The sequence below is a fragment of the Aquarana catesbeiana genome, linkage group LG02 (genome assembly GCF_042186555.1).
Source record: "Aquarana catesbeiana isolate 2022-GZ linkage group LG02, ASM4218655v1, whole genome shotgun sequence".
NCBI classification, from domain to species: Eukaryota; Metazoa; Chordata; class Amphibia; order Anura; family Ranidae; genus Aquarana; species Aquarana catesbeiana.
In genome coordinates this window covers 556,134,948-556,152,056 of record NC_133325.1, presented here as the reverse complement: position 1 = coordinate 556,152,056, position 17,109 = coordinate 556,134,948, and the positions used below count along the sequence as shown (strand labels likewise).

The window sequence follows — 17,109 nt, the reverse complement described above, 5'->3', positions numbered from 1 at the left end:
TAAATACTTATGCACATTTTTCATTTTTATTAAATTTGCAAAGATTTCAAACAAACTTCTTTCACATTGTCATTATGGGGTATTGTTTTGTATTGTAGAATTATATATATATATATATATATATATATATATATATATATATATATTGTAGAATATTAGGGAAAATAATGAATTTAATCCATTTTAGAATAAAGCTGTAACATAACAAAATGTGGAAGAAATGAATCTCTGAATATTTTCCAGATGCACTGTATGCATGTGGGGAATGAAGGCATAACTGTATGCTTTCCCAACACGCACAAAAACGTGCTGTCCTTTAGCAGATGCATAGCAGTTCTATTAATTGTTAAGGGCACCACCATGCATCTGCAAATGTGTGCACCAAACTGAACTTTTTCATGACTTTTCCATGTTGCGTGTGTGTGTGAAAAACATGCCCATGCTTGGGGTCGCACCTGTAGGTGTGAACCAAGCCTAACTATGAGTACATAGTTACAAAAAAACAATCCTCAATAAACATAAATAATTCTCTAAATGATCAGTGTTCATACAATTGGGCTACCATGCATATAGCCTTGAACATCGTGCTGATATGTTTACTGGGGATTATTATTTTATATATAGTGTGCATAGTTTATGTGGTGGGTTTACACTTTTTATTGTACAGAATGTGGATAACACAGGGTTAAATTTAAAGGTCATAAATTAACTGCAGATTATCTGGACATACATAGTGCCTGGGGATTGTTTATGTATATGGTGATGCAATGTATGCCTGCTTAGGAGAGTTCTGTCAGCTGGGGGGGGGGGGGGGGGGGGACTGTAAACTCTGCTGACTTCTAGTCACCTTAACTCTTCACATAATACCATAAACACTTCCCTCTTGACATGAATGAATGAATGAATGATGCAAATGCGAACTGAATCGCTTCTAAGCGCTTGGTCCGTCCTGTGTGGTCCAGCTTGTTAGAAGAGGTAGGTCTTGATTTTTTTCCTGAAGGCCTGATGGTTTTCTTCCATACGGATGTTGGTCAGTAGAGTGTTCCATAACCGTGGTCCTTGGACTGCAAATCTTCGCTCTCCCTTTGATTTGTAGCGGGATTTGGGAACGTGGGGGAGGTTTTGGTCGGTTGATCGAAGACTGCGATTAGGTATGTAGCGTTTTATTTTCTTGCATAGGTATTGAGGAGCGTTTCCTTGTAGGCATTTGTGGGTGAGGCAGAGGGTTTGATTTTGATCTGATCCTTTACGGTTAGCCAATGTAGGCTCCTCAGGGATGGGGAAATGGATTCCCAGGGTTTTTTTCCTGTTATCAGTCTTGCTGCGGTGTTTTGGACGAGTTGTAGGCGTGCAATCTGGTATTTAGGTAGTCCGGTGTAGAGGGAGTTTGCGTAGTCGAGTCGGGAGTTTACGATAGTTCCAACTACTGCTGCTTTGTCCTCTTTTGGAATGAAGGGGATGAGTCTGCGTAGCAGGCAAAGAACATGGTGAGATCCGCTGACTACTGATTCATACATTTCTGAGTCAAAAATGACTCCAAGACTTTTGGCTCTGGTGCTTGGGGCAATGGTCTGTCCAAAGACAGCGGGCGGTGTCCAAGGGTTCTTGTTTTTTGTATTTTGGTTTGCGTGTAGTAGAAGAAGCTCTGTTTTGGATCCGTTGAGTTTGAGGTAGCTAGTGGTCATCCAGTCGTCTATCAATGTGAGGCATTTTTCCAGTTGCTAATAATGGTCTTTTTGTCTGGTGATGCAAAAGTAGAGTTGAGTGTCGTCAGCGTACGAGTGGTAGCAGAAGTCTGATTTTCTGATGAATTTGAGGAGAGGAAGGATGTAAATGTTGAAGAGCACTGGTGATAAAGGTGAACCTTGAGGGACTCCATACAAGATTGCGTGGGTTTCAGAGGTGAAGGCTACTAGTTTCAATGTCTGAGAGCGATTTTCTAAGAAGGATGCGAACCATTGTAGCTCCGAATCTGTGACTCCTGCTACTTCTGTGAAGCAGATGAGTAGGGTGTTGTGGTCCACTGTATCGAACGCTGCACTGAGGTCCAACAGTACCAGGAGACTTGATTCTCCATCATCTGCTGCTTCGAGGGCATCGTCCCATACTTTGAGAAGTGCCGTTTCTGTGCTGTGGCCTGGGCGGAAGCCTGATTGCAGAGGGTCCAAGAGTTTGTGTGTGTCCAGGTGGAGTTGTAGCTGTTGTACGACTGCTTTCTCCATGACCTTGGAGATGGTGTTAAGACTTGTTATCGGTCTGCGGTAGTTGGGGTCTTTAGGGTCGAGGTTGGGTTTCTTTAGAAGGGGTTTGACGATGCCTTGTTTGAGGGCGATTGGGACAGTCCCTTCTTTGAATGACTGATTTATGAGATGTGTTATAGTAGGAGCCAGGATGTCAGAACATTCTTTCAGGAGTTTTGTGGGAATGATGTCGTTTGGTGAAGTGCTGTCTCTGAGGCTTCTGATGTTTTTGGTGATGTCAGTGGTGATTGGGATTAGCGAAAAATTCGGTGCTTGTGTGATTTTCGTATCGATTTCCTCTTTTTGCTTTGGTTGAATGAGGTTGGTTGTTTTTTCTGTTGAATTGTTTTCCGGATGTTGCCGATTTTGTCGATGAAAAAGTCCAATAACTCATTGCAGAATTTTGAGTTTCATTTGCTGGGTGCTCTAGGCAGGTTGGGTTCATAGTCTGGGCGACTATTTTGAAAAGTTCCCTAGGGCGGTTTAAGGCTGTTGAGATGGTGTTCGAGAAATGTTCTTTTTTTGCTTTGAAGATTGCTTTGTGATATTTCTCTGTGAGTACTTTGTAGTTTTCCTTAGTAGAATTTCTTCTCCAGGCTCTTTCAGCTCTTCTGCGTTCACGCTTCAGTAGAGTAAGGATGCCAGTAAACCATCCCGAGTTTTTTTTGCGGATGAGTGTTCTATGTTTTGGAGCCACTGAGTCTGCTGTTTGTAGTAATCCCTTGTTTAAGGAGTTGAGTGTTTATTCAGTTGAGTGGTTTAAATTTAGCGTTGCTATTTTGTATGATAATGTGGTTTTGAAGAGTTCGGAGTGTAGTTTCTTCTGAGGTCTAGACCAGTGTGTTGTTATTGCGTGATTCCGTTTTTGGAGGGTGGTGTTGGTGGCGATTTTAAATTTGATAGTGTGGTGGTCCGTCCAGGGTAGCGGTACGTTGTTGAATATGTTGATGTCCATATTTTGTTTGAAGATGAGGTCCAAAATATGTCCTGAACCAAGTGTAGGAGCATTTATCAGTTGCTGGAGACCTAGTTCTTCCAGTTGGCTAATGCAGGTGGTGGCGATAGGGTCTAGGGTTGAATTTGCCCAAAGTTTGAAGTCCCCAAGTACCAGAAAGTTTTTGGTTTTCTGGGTGTGTATTGAGATGAATTCCGTGAAGGGTGTAAGGTGAAATAAACCGCTGGGCGGTGTATATATTTAGAAACAGTGACACGGCTGTTGACAAACCCTGGGATTGAGCTGTAGTGGGACACCTTCCTAGAAAGTGTGACTGTACCAGCTCACGGGCCTCCTACTGGCCCTGGGCCCTAGGGCAGTGTCAGAGTGGCCGAATGGTCAGTCTGCTCCTGTACAGTAGCTATATTATCATTCTCTCTCATCAAGGGCAGCCCAACACCTGCAAAAGATTCAAACAGAGTGAGGACCCTGCGCATCAAGTTACTGGTCTGACTACATCTAGAAAAGGTAACTTAGAGATACAAACTCAAAGAACCTGGAGATGGGCCTTAAGTCCACCTAGTTTAGTGTTTACCTTCCGTTATAACTATTATTAATAGAATTGCAAATGTTTGCAGTGCCTTTGGATGTGGCTGCGGTGTTTGCCAGTCATTGTCTGCTTTGTAAACTACCACCATAGTAGGCACTATATCTACAGCAATGCTTCTTATAAGGCCTATTGGATTATTTAGTGTACTGAGATGTAACCAAAAGCCAGTCTTATTTTAATATTTTTTTTAATACTGGATATTGATGTTCAGTGTCCTTCTTAGGCCCTGGATAAGGGATCATTTTTTTATAACAATCCATAACAGCTTTTACATCGTATGTACTCACATGGAATCTTTTTGAACTGGTTCATAAGTTCCTGTTCAATCTTCCTAAAAGTATCTGCACTCTTGTCTCCAGAGCCAGCCACAGCGGTTGAGTTCTCCTGAGAGACCATCGGTGGCTCTGTGCTAGGCTGCATCGTGTGGGTTTCAGGAGGCTCTGTCTTCTTCTTAAACAGACTGAAATGCATGGTGGCTGCAAGAAAGAAAGCAAATGCTACATGTTACCAATACACATTTTAGCTTTTCCCTTAGGGTAACTTTAATTGGTTCATAAGAATCTATAAAAAGCATACTTGCCATCAAAGTCTTTTTCCTGTGGAACACAACATTCCTACATTAAAATGAAGATCTACCCAAAATGTTCTTACTGCATCTACAAAGGCTTTAGCAATGTCAAACATTGTAAATAAATTATATTTACGGTACATGGCAACCCCTTTTTACCAACAGGATTACAAGAAATGAACACTGTAGATGTTCATAGAAAAAGATATCAAGCACCTCTTAATAGAAAAAAAATATCAAGCACCTCTTCATAGGCTGCTGTGACACAAACAATTGATAAGCTTGACCTATACTAAACTAGATTTCTTGCCTGCTGCTTCCATAAGAGGTTTTAGCCCTGAGATTACCCTCTAATGAAATTAAAGCTTGATGATAACAAAACCATGGATTCCTTTAGGTCACTAATACACAAATCCTCTCAACCAGAACAAAGTGTCTATGTGTTTAAAAGGACACTACGAACACACGCACACTATTATTTGTGGGTGTAATAAGCAATGCATTAATGACTTTCCTAAATGAAAAAAATACTGTAAAAGGCAGAATAGACATAATGGAAAATGATAGTAAAGAAAATAAAATAATGTGCCATCTTCATTTCCGATAAGCATGGACAAGATGTTTGGCTTTATCCTAAACATTTTTTAATCACTGGAGATATAGAATTATTTCTAGCCTCAGTATCAGTTCAATATTGTGGATGACGGCTGAAAGTATTTATCAATGTACATTTACGTCTATACTTGTGCCTTTTTTGAATGCATAAACACAACAATTGGGATCATAATAAGCACTTTATCTCTCTCATATAAACAGATACAATCATAATACACCATGCAACCCTATTAAGGATTCCTATCATTAGTGCAAAGTCTCCATTGTACACCTATTAAAGTTACATCCTGGGAGCAAGTACATGCTTTTTTGTTGAGGTTGTCTCATCACTGCAATGGTTTCCATGTTTTCATTAAATTTCATGTTCTCTCAATACTTCAAGATAACAAAATCAGCTGTAGAGTTTATATAGCATTTCTAAAACAGATAGTATTAATTGTTACATACATATTTCAGATTTCTTAAAGATTTTCATCAAATAGCTTCCCCCAGAATAAGCCTTGATTAAAAAGTAAAAATGATGTCAACCCTGAAATAGACATGCCACACGACTTGACAGATAGGCTTCATAATGCAGCCTTCTCATCAGAATGAAACAGCAGGGATAAGAAATCACCAGAAAAGGCAATGACTTTCCAGTTTTCCTGCACCCAATACTTCTATTCACAAAGCACAAGCTGCAGGAGGGCCATAGCAATCATCAGTAGCAGCTGGACTTGAGCCGTGCGCAAAATACACACAAACTGTATATCTGGCAGCTTCAAACTAAAATTACTTCTAATCTTTTCTTAGGTATGCTGCCAAGTTGAATACATCAAATGCATTTTATTTCCCAGAACTGCATTGTGTGCAGTTCCCTCCATAGTCAGCTGAAAATTAAGATGACATATTTCGTTCCTACATCTGTTCAGTGGTGTATCACTATCAGGACTCTCATAAAAATGGAGAATGGTACTATTTAGATTATCAAGCCCTAAAGCCTAAGGTTAAGTTTAGTTAAAAAAATTAAATAAAGTAAAATCATCAGCAAAAGAGAAGGTTCTTCCAGTCAATACAAAGTCTCCATTGTGCTGTTGGCTAGTCTATCTCCTCCCCCCCACCCCCACTGTAATTTTCTGGTGCTGTGGGGAAAAACACAGTTGCTGGACCTGTCACAGGCACTTGTCAAGAGTACCCGCTATAACCACCCTTTCCGCCCCTTCCTCCAATCACAGAAGCTGTGCTATAGCATCCATCAGTTAAAAGAGATGCGTGAATTGCGTAGGTCTGACATTCATATATCGCTTTTTATTGATGGGAACTTTATTGCAGCTTCTATTAATGGAATAGGAGGAAAAGGACAGACATAGTTGGCACTCTTGGCGAATGCTGATTGTATTAATCCCCTCAACACTGGAAAATAACAGATGCAAGGGTCTGGGGGGGGGGGGGGGGCAGAGGACCAGCCAGCAGCACGAAGGACACTTTGCATTGAATGTCAAGTACCGTACCTTTTGCTGACTTTTTTTCTTTTTTAAAACAAGGATGGTTAAAAGTGGAACGAAACATACCTTCCCTTCAGCGGTCCCGACCCTCACAGGCATCTTCTGCTGGTTGCCAGTCTTTAGCCATGTTCATTGGCCAGCAAGGAATGACATCACTACTGCGCATGCAGTAGGTGCATCTTACTGGAGGTCTCCATCAATAAAGAGCCTGCCTGCTCACCTTTTGTGACAGTGAAACTATAGTTCCACTTTAACTTCTGCAATAAAATCAACCCAAGGGGAGATTTAAAAGGAAGTTCAAAAACATTTGAAAAGGCACAACCCACTGTCTCCATCTATTTCATAATACAGAGTCATGCTCTTCTTTAATGAGAGCATATTGATTTTTTTAGAGCGTGAAATCCTATCAAGCCAGAATATTGACTAAGTAAACAAGAGGAAAGGGGGGGAGGACATGAGGGGAAACAGCACAAGAAACTCTACGTAATTGTTTACTTTGCAATCAACATAAAATGCAAGAACCTTTCCTATAACTGTATGCTCTGCACTACGAGTGGTCCAGCAACATGCAGCCTTAAACCACATTTCCACTTTTGTAGCCAAACTGCGATAACATCTACTTTATATATTTGTTACATGTCCCCATTGCACAACTAAAAAAAAAGGTAAACATTTTAGCTTACTTTTTTTAGACGCTCTATTCTGGTCCCTCTAGTAAGAAAAAATTCCTACATAGTTCTCTGTTTATGAAGACTGGGCAGCTTTGTTTGACATAATTAACCCTGTCTGTGCTGTGCAAGCAGATCATTTTCTACTGTAACTAGGTTTGATCACCGTTTGTCCTAACAAGGGGTTAAATGTTTAGAGGCTAGGCTTCTTGCATTGTATGTTAACCAGGACATAAGCCGGTGTTCTGCCGAGAAAGTTCAGCTCGGCTGATAAGTTCCCCCCTCTACTGCGCAGGCGCTGCGCCTGCGCAGTAGGATCCGGCGGAAATAGCCGAAGTGGAATAGCTGAAAATCAGCTGTACACGGCGGCTGTAAGAGGGCCCCTCGCGGGCTCGCTTCGCTCGCCACGCTTCGGGCACGGCCTCGCTTCGCTCGGCTCTTTTAGATTCCCCCTCTAGGTCCACTTGGATGGTAGGGAAGGAACCTGGACCCAGAGCGCAGGCGCCGTGTACAGCTGATTGTCGATCTTGAGCTTCGGCTATCTCGGGCGGCTGTCAGGAGTTCGTACTGAGCAGGCACTGCGCCTGCGCAGTACAGGGGGGAACTTATCCGCCGAGGGAACTTATTCGGCAAGACACCGGCCATACATAGATTGAAATTTTGCCAGTTCAGCAGGGACCAGCCGAAATTCCATCCATCTATGGGCAGGCTGATTGTACCAAAGTCGATCAATCAATTGACTTGGGTGCAACCAGCCTGATGGATTCTTTTTATATGAGAGTACCGCCAGCAGCTATAGCCTCTAGTAGTAATCATCGTGGGCTACCAGCGGGAAGGCTCCCCGTGCCGCCCCCCACTAGCAGAACAAAGTATTGCTGCCGGAGACATTCCCCAATCAACACTGGCTGTGTCGATGGGGGAGTAGAGCAATTTTCTTTCCTTCCACCCGTGCTGGAAGTGCAGAAAGTCGAGTGATTTATGGACTGCTTTAAGACAGACTCACCCTTAGGCTCGGTTCACATAGGGGCGACTTGTCAGGCGACCTAGTCGCCTGACAAGTCGCCTCCCGTTCTGTGCTACGGAACCGTTCTAATAGGAGCGACGCAAGTCGCTCCGACTTAGAAAAAGGTTCCTGTACTACTTTGGGGGCGACTTGGGGCGACTTGCATAGACTTCTATACAGAAGTCGTTTTGCAAGTCGCCTCAGAAGTCGTTTGCAGGTCGCCTCGCTGAGGCGACCTGCAAGTCGTGCCGCCCCTGTGTGAACCGGCACTTATTGTTCAAAAATACCTTGCAGTCAGCCATGACAGCTTCTACTGAGAAACGCCTAAAAGGTAAGATATTAAAACAAAAAATAATAATAATAATAAAAATAATTGGCATAACAAACAGAAGGGTTTTCTCAAATTTGACTGCAAAAGTAGGAATACATGTTAAAACTTGGCAACAGACATAAGGTCAAAGCTGAAAAGATCAGGACAAATGTCTACAAGCAAAGCAGGCACTGGCAGCGGATTGTATTTAGGCTGGGTTCATACCAGAAATCTACGTGTTATAAATAAATGCATGTGGCGTTGTATCCTTCATGAAAAAGTCCCACATATAAAAAGATGAAATCAGTCAAGTCTAAAAAAAACATAATCCAGTCAATTCTTTACCTGAAATAACTTGGTGCCCACACCAAATTTAGCAGCCATACATAACCAACAACCAGAACCTGCATGTATTAAAAAAAAAAAAACCTTCGAGTTTCAGCTTATCCATGCATGTCCAATTGATGTCTGTCCCTCTGAAAAATGCTTTGTGCCTGTGTGCTTTGCCCACGGATGAGCAACCCTGTATGAAGAAAGAGTCAGACATCTGTCCCTAACCGCAGGTAAAATGCTAAATGTGTGGATACATGCAAACAGCGGCGGCTCCTGTCAGCCTGTCATTGCTTTGTACATACTTTCCAGTCACAGCCGTTAGCTTACATTTGTGATCCCAGCTGAAAGAAAGAATCTGCTGATTCTTGCCACAGACACATATTCCCTTAGGCTGGCCATACATTATACAATGTTCTTATTCAATTTTACCAAACCATATAAATATTAGGTCAAGCCTAAACACTTTCAATATGTATGCAGTCAGGCAGGCCCTTGCACTACATAGTTGAAGGTAGATCTAAAGAAAATTGAATAAGAAAATTGTATAGTGTATGACCAGTCTTAATTGCCTGTGTGAATGTAGCCTTACAGGAAGACATTTAGACACAGCTAGGAAGCTCTCCGGAGCCCGCAAACCCAGAAGAAGCTCTGGGAAAGATGTCGGCCGTGACAGCGGTGTGCTGGTACCTCTGCAACAGCTTCATTCTAAGGTAAGTATTTCATAATGAGCTAGTACGCATACTAGCTCATTATGCCTTTGTCTTGCAGGGTCTTTTTTTTTTTTGTGGAGGTTTACAAACCGCTTCAATATCACTAATGCTGTGGCGCTTGATCACATGAGCAGTCCTGAGCAGTGACTTCAGCAAATCAAAGTACATACTTCAGCCTGTCTATTAACACATAATTGCTCATTGCAATTGTTTTGGTAAAATATAAAAGATGGGGTTGCGTCAAGTAAATAGAAACCAAACATGTCAAGCCTTAAAATTTTGTGCGTCCATGAAAAACGATGACATTTTAAAAAGTCTTTTCAGGTCATCAGTTTAGAGTTGACCTTGAATTATAAACCTAGATATAATGCTCTCCCTCTGACAGTCTAGAGTACCGCAGACGTGTCGCACAATGTATGCTTGTATTCATGTGCACGCCCCACACTGCATGTTTACATTGCGGTGTATGGGAGGGGGCTGCTTTTAATGTTTATTTTTTTTTTTAAACCAGGCTTCCCCAAGCAGAGATTAGCTGCATTGGAGGGCGGCACCTTTGGAGCCCTTTAAAAGCGATCAGGCGGCTCTAAAGTATAGACTTTTCTAATTGACATACACCCTGATTTGCATCTAAAATTGTTGCCAATTTGCTTAATAAATGTTTTTCAGCACCTTCATTAGTAGAAATTAACTGTTTGTTCCTAAAGCCCAACTGAACTTTTATGCCCCTTTCACGCGATCGAATCGTCTATCCGTTTTTTATCCATCCGTCAACAGACAATGCATTCCTATGGACAAATGGGTGACCATCCGTTAAGATCGGAAGCGGAGATGAACCGATGGTATCTGTTTTTTTTGGACGTACAAGGGTACGTCGAGATCCGCGAAAACGGATATTAACTGATGTTAACAGACAATGTCCATCGACATCCGCTCAGTTAAGATCTGTTTGGAATAAATTAAGTTTTTTTGTTTATATGTGAACTCAACCTCAGGCCGCTTCAGTAGCATGGGATGGGTCCAAAATCGATGACGTCTCCTAGCCACAATCTGCTTTTTCTTGCTCATTCTCCACATACAGGCAAATATGACAATGTCATGCTGTCCCAAAAACTGTTGAAATCCATTGCACAGCGCAGATAGCACACACAAGGACAAGGACAAAGCAAGGACAAGTCACTCACTGAAAACTGCAATGCAGCATGGATGAAGCAATGCTTTCTGAGTAATGTCATCAAAGCCACAGAAAATGCTGTAAACGGATGTAAAAACGAATGTAAACGGATGTTAACGGAACAGAAGACAGATGTAAACGGAGATTAATGAAAGTTATGACATATGAAGCAACGGATAAGAACTGATATGTTTTCAGCCTGGCTAAACTGACTGTGCCCGTGTGCAAGGGGTCTTAGCTTGCAAGTCAGACAAATAAATTCCATGTGCACTAAAACATCTGTGAGAGTTTTCTTTAAAAATGCAGAACCTGCGTAAAAAAAGCGTAAAAAAGCGTAAAAAAGCCTCTCCCCTGCCAGAATGCTATGAAAAAGAATCCTTGCTCTCTGGGTAGAAGCAGCAATTTCTCTGCAGAGGTCTGACACACCCCAATGCTTAATCAGAGCTTTACTAAATCTGCAAAGGACACGATCCCTGCTGATCGTAGAACACTAAGCCTCGGTTCACAGCAGAGGCGGCACGACTTGCAGGTCGCCTCACCGAGGCGACCTGCACACGACTGCCCGGGCGACTTGCAAAACGACTTCTGTATAGAAGTCTATGCAAGTCCCCCAAGTCGCCCCCAAAGTCGTACAGGAACCTTTTTCTAAGTCGGAGCGACTTGCGTCGCTCCCCTTAGAACGGTTCCATTGTACAGAACGGGAGGCGACTTGTCAGGCGACCTAGGTCGTCCTAGTGTGAACCGAGCCTTAGGCTCCATTCACACTAGCGCGTTTTTTGATGCATTTTGCATTTTGCAGAAATGCACGGGAATTTTTTAACATGGGTTCCTATGGAACATGTTCACATCAATGCCTTTTTGTTTCTCTGCATTTTTGGAAAGGGTCAGGGACTTTTTTTCATGCAAAATGCAGCGTTTTGCATGTAATAGAATTCAATGGACAAGCATCAAAAACGCAAGTGCACCGTTTTTGCAGCGTTTTTGGTGCGTTTTTGCTTCTTTTTTTTTTTTTTCTTTTTTTTAAGACTGTAAAAAAAAAAACAGTAAAAAAAAACGCAAAACGCAAATTGCGGCAAAAACGCCGCAATAAAGCTGCTCAAAAACGTGGCAAGCATGAAAAAAAAACCTCCAAAAATGCTCAAAAGCAACATGCATAGGTGTGAATCGAGCCTTACTCTCGCTCTGCAGAAGAGTTCATGGTTTCTACGCAGAGCAAGGGTCCTTCTCTACAGCAGACTGAGCAGGACACAGGCGTGTCTACTCAGACTGTGATTGCTTATTAACCTCTTGATGTACGTAGGCTGCTTTTAAAATTTCCTGGATTTCATATGGGTAAAACAAGCCAATGACAGCCATAAGCTTAGTGTCTTTTTTTTTTTTTTTTTTTTTTTTTTTTACAGCTGGAGATCGGCTATTCAGTAAATGCAATCCCAGCATTTTGGGTGGGTGGTTTAATTCACAGTAACTCTAAATTGATAACTTGTGAAGCCTTTTAAAGCATCACCTATGAAAAATGTTTAGGCACTGTAGTTTTTCACCTTGTTTGGTATCTATTTACTTGATGCAACCACATCCTTTATATTTTACCAAAAAATTGGTATTATATTGTGTTTGTATGCATTAAACTTCACTTGTGTTTATTTTTTCCTGAAAATAGGAGTTTGATAAACTGCTGAGAAAATATTGCATGACAACTCACAACTCACAAGAACTTGATCACATGGGAGATCCTGAAGTTACAAGCACAAATGAAGGTAGAAGCCCAAAAACAAGTGGTCAGTCTCACTTACAGAATAGCAACTCTTGAGGCACTACATAAAAAATTCCTCCTAAAAACATCTACTCGAACTCACAAAAACACTTAAGGAAATTCTAGAACTCATCAATGTGAAAATACTGTGAACCTATGCCTTGATGATTGAGTCTTCTACAAACATAGGAACAAAAAAGTGATAAGTTGCTTGTTAGAGCACTTGAAATGAAAGACAGAAACGCACAACATCGATAATCTCCGTGATGCGAAGGACGTGGTTTACTTGAAAATTGACAGTCAAAAGACATACAATTTAGCAAAATACTATGAATCTTTACACAACTTGTCCAACACCCCACTTAGTCCCTCAGCCTCAACCCACAGTACAACCAAGATTGAGACATTCTTGCCACAGTACAGTCTCAAATGATTGTCCCAATGATTTTGTGAATAAACTAGAATTTCCCATTCAACCAGAGAAAATACACAAGGCAATCGTCCAAATGAAACCTTGAAAAAGTCCAGGCCCAGATGGCCCTTACTTTTCATTACTATAAAACCTTTCAACAGGCTCTTAGGCTCGATTCACACCTATGCATGTTGCTTTTGAGCGTTTTTGGAGGTTTTTTTTTCATGCTTGGCACGTTTTTGAGCAGCATTTTTGCGGCGTTTTTGCCGCGATTTGTGTTTTGCGTTTTTTTTTTTTTTTTTTCATTTTTTTTTACAGTCTTAAAAAAAAATTACAAAAAAAAAAAATAAAAAAATAAAAATAAAAAAAACGGCAAAAACGCACCAAAAACGCTGCAAAAACGGTGCACTTGCGTTTTTGATGCTTGTCCATTGAAATCCATTACATGCAAAACGCTGCTTTTTGCATGAAAAAAAGTCCCCGACCCTTTCCAAAAACGCAGAGATACAAAAAAGCATTGATGTGAACATGTTCCATAGGAACCCATGTTAAAAAATTCCCATGCATTTCTGCAAAATGCAAAATGCATCACAAAACGCGCTAGTGTGAATGGAGCCTTATACCACATGTCCTAAACTCTTTGGACCCCCTCACCCGCCACCACCCTGTGTTCCAAAAGTAAGAAAATGCCCTAATTCTTGAAATCCATGCCTAAATCCTAGCCACTTGCTTGTTGCCAATCATCCCCTAAATTATAGCCTTGGACCAGGTGGGTTTCATACTGGGCAGGGAAGACTGGAACATAGTAGATTGGGACTACGGAAAAGACCAAGGAAAGCCATTTTAATGTGGAAATGCTACCTTTACGGTTGCTTGTGTGTATGAAAGGGAGCATAAAAATCCCCTTATTACTGTAATTCAGAATTTTCTAATGCAGCCATTCTCAAGCAGAGTTTTGTGGAAACCTAAAGTTCATCTAGAGATTGATAGGGAATCCTTGAGCTGTGGCTGTCTGACCTCCTATTTGATGGTGCCAGTATAGTTCTAGGAACAACAACAGGTGGTAACATCAGCAGCTTGACACCAATGATCTTCTTAGCCATCTTCAAAGGAGCATTCTGACTACAATATCAGGGGGCATTCTTCCCAATGGGGGTTATTTACGAAAGGTAAATCCACTTTGCACTGAAAGTGCACTTGGAAGTGCAGTCGCTCTAAATCTAAGGGGTAGATCTGAAATGAGGGGAAGCTCTGCTGATTTTATCATCCAATCATGTGCAAGCTAAAATGCTGTTTTTTATTTTCCTTGCATATCCCCCTCGGATCTACAGCGACTTTACTTCCAAGTGCACTTGCAGTGCAAAGTGGATTTGCCTTTAGTAAATAAACCCCACTGTCTTGTAATTAATTGGTTTTAGCAGCGGTTCCCCAAGACCTGAAAATTATTTCAGGGGTTAGTGAAAAAACATTGGGTGTTTCAGAAGCACTGGCCCGAGTTAAAAAAAATAAATAAATCACACCAAAGGAAAGGAACATGCCAGGACAAAATGTCCAATGTAAATGTAGTAAAATAACTGGGGTGGGGGGAAAGGAGAGGGAGAAAGAAAGGAATAAAACACACTATACTTAATGATCACAAATAATGAATAATGTGTATAGAGAGGAAGGCTTATAATGCACTGGGGGGTGGGGGGGGGGGGGGGAGATAATGGGGGGAGGGGTAAAAAAAAAGGGGAAAAAAAAGGGGAAACGGTACTAACAGAGGGAATGGAATTATGATTAGGGTAGCACATAAATTCTTCATTATCCCTTTCTAGGGGACCATTTCCTGATATGCTGTATAATAAATCGCTCCCTCCATCTTTTGAAAGAGGTTGAGCAAATAGTAATGGCTTACAATAAGGTATAGATAGGTAACCAATTTTGAGAATTGATGAGGTGATGTAAATATGGTTGACAAAATGTTTCTGAATTTTAAGAGTCTCTTGAGAGGCGGTGTATTTATATGTATGAAAAAGCATAAAAATAAAAGAGTATAGATATGCAAAAAAAAAAAAAAAAACTTCTATCGTGACACCGAAAATGTAACATTACTACTAGTAAGTTTTTAGAGCTAGTCTCTAATGCCCAGCAACTTTTCCACTGTCGCCAATATTACCGGAAATTTCTTTTGACAGCCGGTATATGCTTTGTATTCCACAGCAGAACAGCAGTCAATATGCAGTCGCTCCTGTGTAAAATGGCAGATAGATAATTTGTATTTACTCAATCGGTTCACTGTATTTCATTACTTTGTAGTATAAGGTGTAAAGTATGATCTCAATGTGAACAGCATTAAAAGCAACCTTACAAGTAAATGTATTTATTATTTTTTTTGGAGAATAACTTTAAATTTTTAAATCCACATAGAATCCTCCAGAATAACTCATCCCTGTACCAAAGCTGATCTCATACACAATAAGTGTTGTACTTTCTATATAAAACTGAAAATCTTGTAACACTCTCAATGATTTTGTTTCCACAACATAGTACCGAACACTATTTTCTTTATTTACAAGCAATATTAGTGCATCATATGCACCTTCCCAGAGTCGTCTGCTTTCCAAAGCTCATTCCAGCCTGCTCCTCCTCTCCGTGTCAATGGGTCATCTTTTTATTTTCAATCATTAAGAGAACAAGAATTTCCTCTTTCAGAGTGTGTCTCTCCTGCACGCCATCTACTGTGAACCTGGACCACACCAAATTAGAACATGTCTATGTTAACTATTATACTACCAACAAGACCTACATGAAAAAATTGCATCTACTACAATGTTTGCGGTATCTCATTAGCAAGATCTAATTAAAACACAGCATGCCTATAATCTAGAAGATCCCAAAGCAACCTCTTACATTAATGACCCAAACTGCATTTTACAAATATGCTCCAAGCAATGGCAGCTCCAGGTTTCTAAATTCCTGCATGGGTCTCTAAATTAATAAATGCACTTCATGTAGCAGAGAAGATTTTTTTTTTTTTTAATTAAAAATGAGCTGTGAATGTGGTACTACTGATCACAGCATATATCGAAATCTGAAAATCTATCTGAAAATGTTCTACAATCCCCTTGTTTTCCATTGTAAAACAAAAAAGGTACATGTTAGAGAATGTTCACCTGGCTCTTTATAGTCATATCAGGAATGTTTGGATGTTTGCAAGCCTTCTTGAACACCACTGTCCGAGCCTTACTGGACAAAAAGGCCAGACAGCCAGGACAGATTTTTACCAACTGTCAGCTCTCGTCTTCTACCCCAAGATAGACATGCAAAGAGTGTCAACAAATGTGTCTCCCACTTATCATTACAGAAAAAATGCAAACAATGTCTGTAGGTAAATCTGTAGTAGCTGTTACAAACCTATGGATATGAACTGGCATGAGACATCAGCTGCAGTATATAGCCTTTGTTGATTGGATAGGTTTCTGCCAGTGAGATGCTAGCCACCTGGCTCCGGGACCAACTTTGCCCTTGTCACTGCTTTGAAAGTATCTTAAAAGGCCATCTGAGCATTCTGTTAAACATTAGTGACTACACTCTACAGAAAAAATGGTGTACATATTCAATAAACACTGAAGCTACTTCAGTATGGAGTTCCTTAGCAGAGTTCCACCCGAAAGTGGAACTTCCACTTTAAGCACTTCTCGCCCCCTTGCATGCCACATTTGGCATGTCATTTTTTTGGGGAGGGGGTGTGCCTAGTTTTGAGTGGGACTTCCTGTCCCACTTCCTGTCCCACTTCCTGCTTCCGACTACGGGCCGCCTAGGCAACTCCTCCTCTCCCCCTAGGCGGCCCCTCCGTCAGGGCAATCTTCTGGGACACGTCACAGGTCCCAGAAGATTGCCTGTCCACTCGGAGAGCACAGCACGACTCAGGCATGCACAGTGCGCGCCCGACCATGAAGCCGCAAGCTGTCACAGCCGGGTGCCCACAGTTTCAATGGAGGTGCCGCAGAGAGGAGGGGGAGAGGAGCGAGGCTCTGTGCGGCCGCATCGCTGGACCGTAGGACAGGTGAGTGTCTGTTTATTAAAAGTCAGCAGCTACATTTTTTGTAGCTGCTGACTTTTATTAAACGAAAAAAAGCCTGGAACTCTGCTTTAAGGAAAAAGAACACTGGACATTAAAAACAAAATAAAATAGTTGTGACTACAGCTGTGCTGCATAAAACCAACTGATTTTATTTTACCATGCTGTATTGTCAGTGGTAATTACATAAAAATGTTCATGCATAGAAGTCCTCAATTAGTGAATTAAAACAGGCCGG

The 17,109-nt window shown here is 41.2% G+C and overlaps 1 protein-coding gene across 2 annotated transcripts in view; it reads right to left on the bottom strand.

Annotated features, from left to right (window-relative positions):
* LOC141128607 (synaptotagmin-2-like) overlaps positions 1 to 17,109 on the bottom strand; it is a 160,457-nt gene that overhangs the window by 114,555 nt on the left and 28,793 nt on the right. For both annotated transcript variants that reach the window (XM_073615993.1, XM_073615995.1), the window contains exon 2: positions 4,072 to 4,260. In XM_073615993.1, the coding sequence (XP_073472094.1) occupies positions 4,072 to 4,255 (184 nt within the window). In that variant the 5' untranslated portion in view covers positions 4,256 to 4,260. The remainder of the gene's footprint in view (positions 1 to 4,071; positions 4,261 to 17,109) is intronic.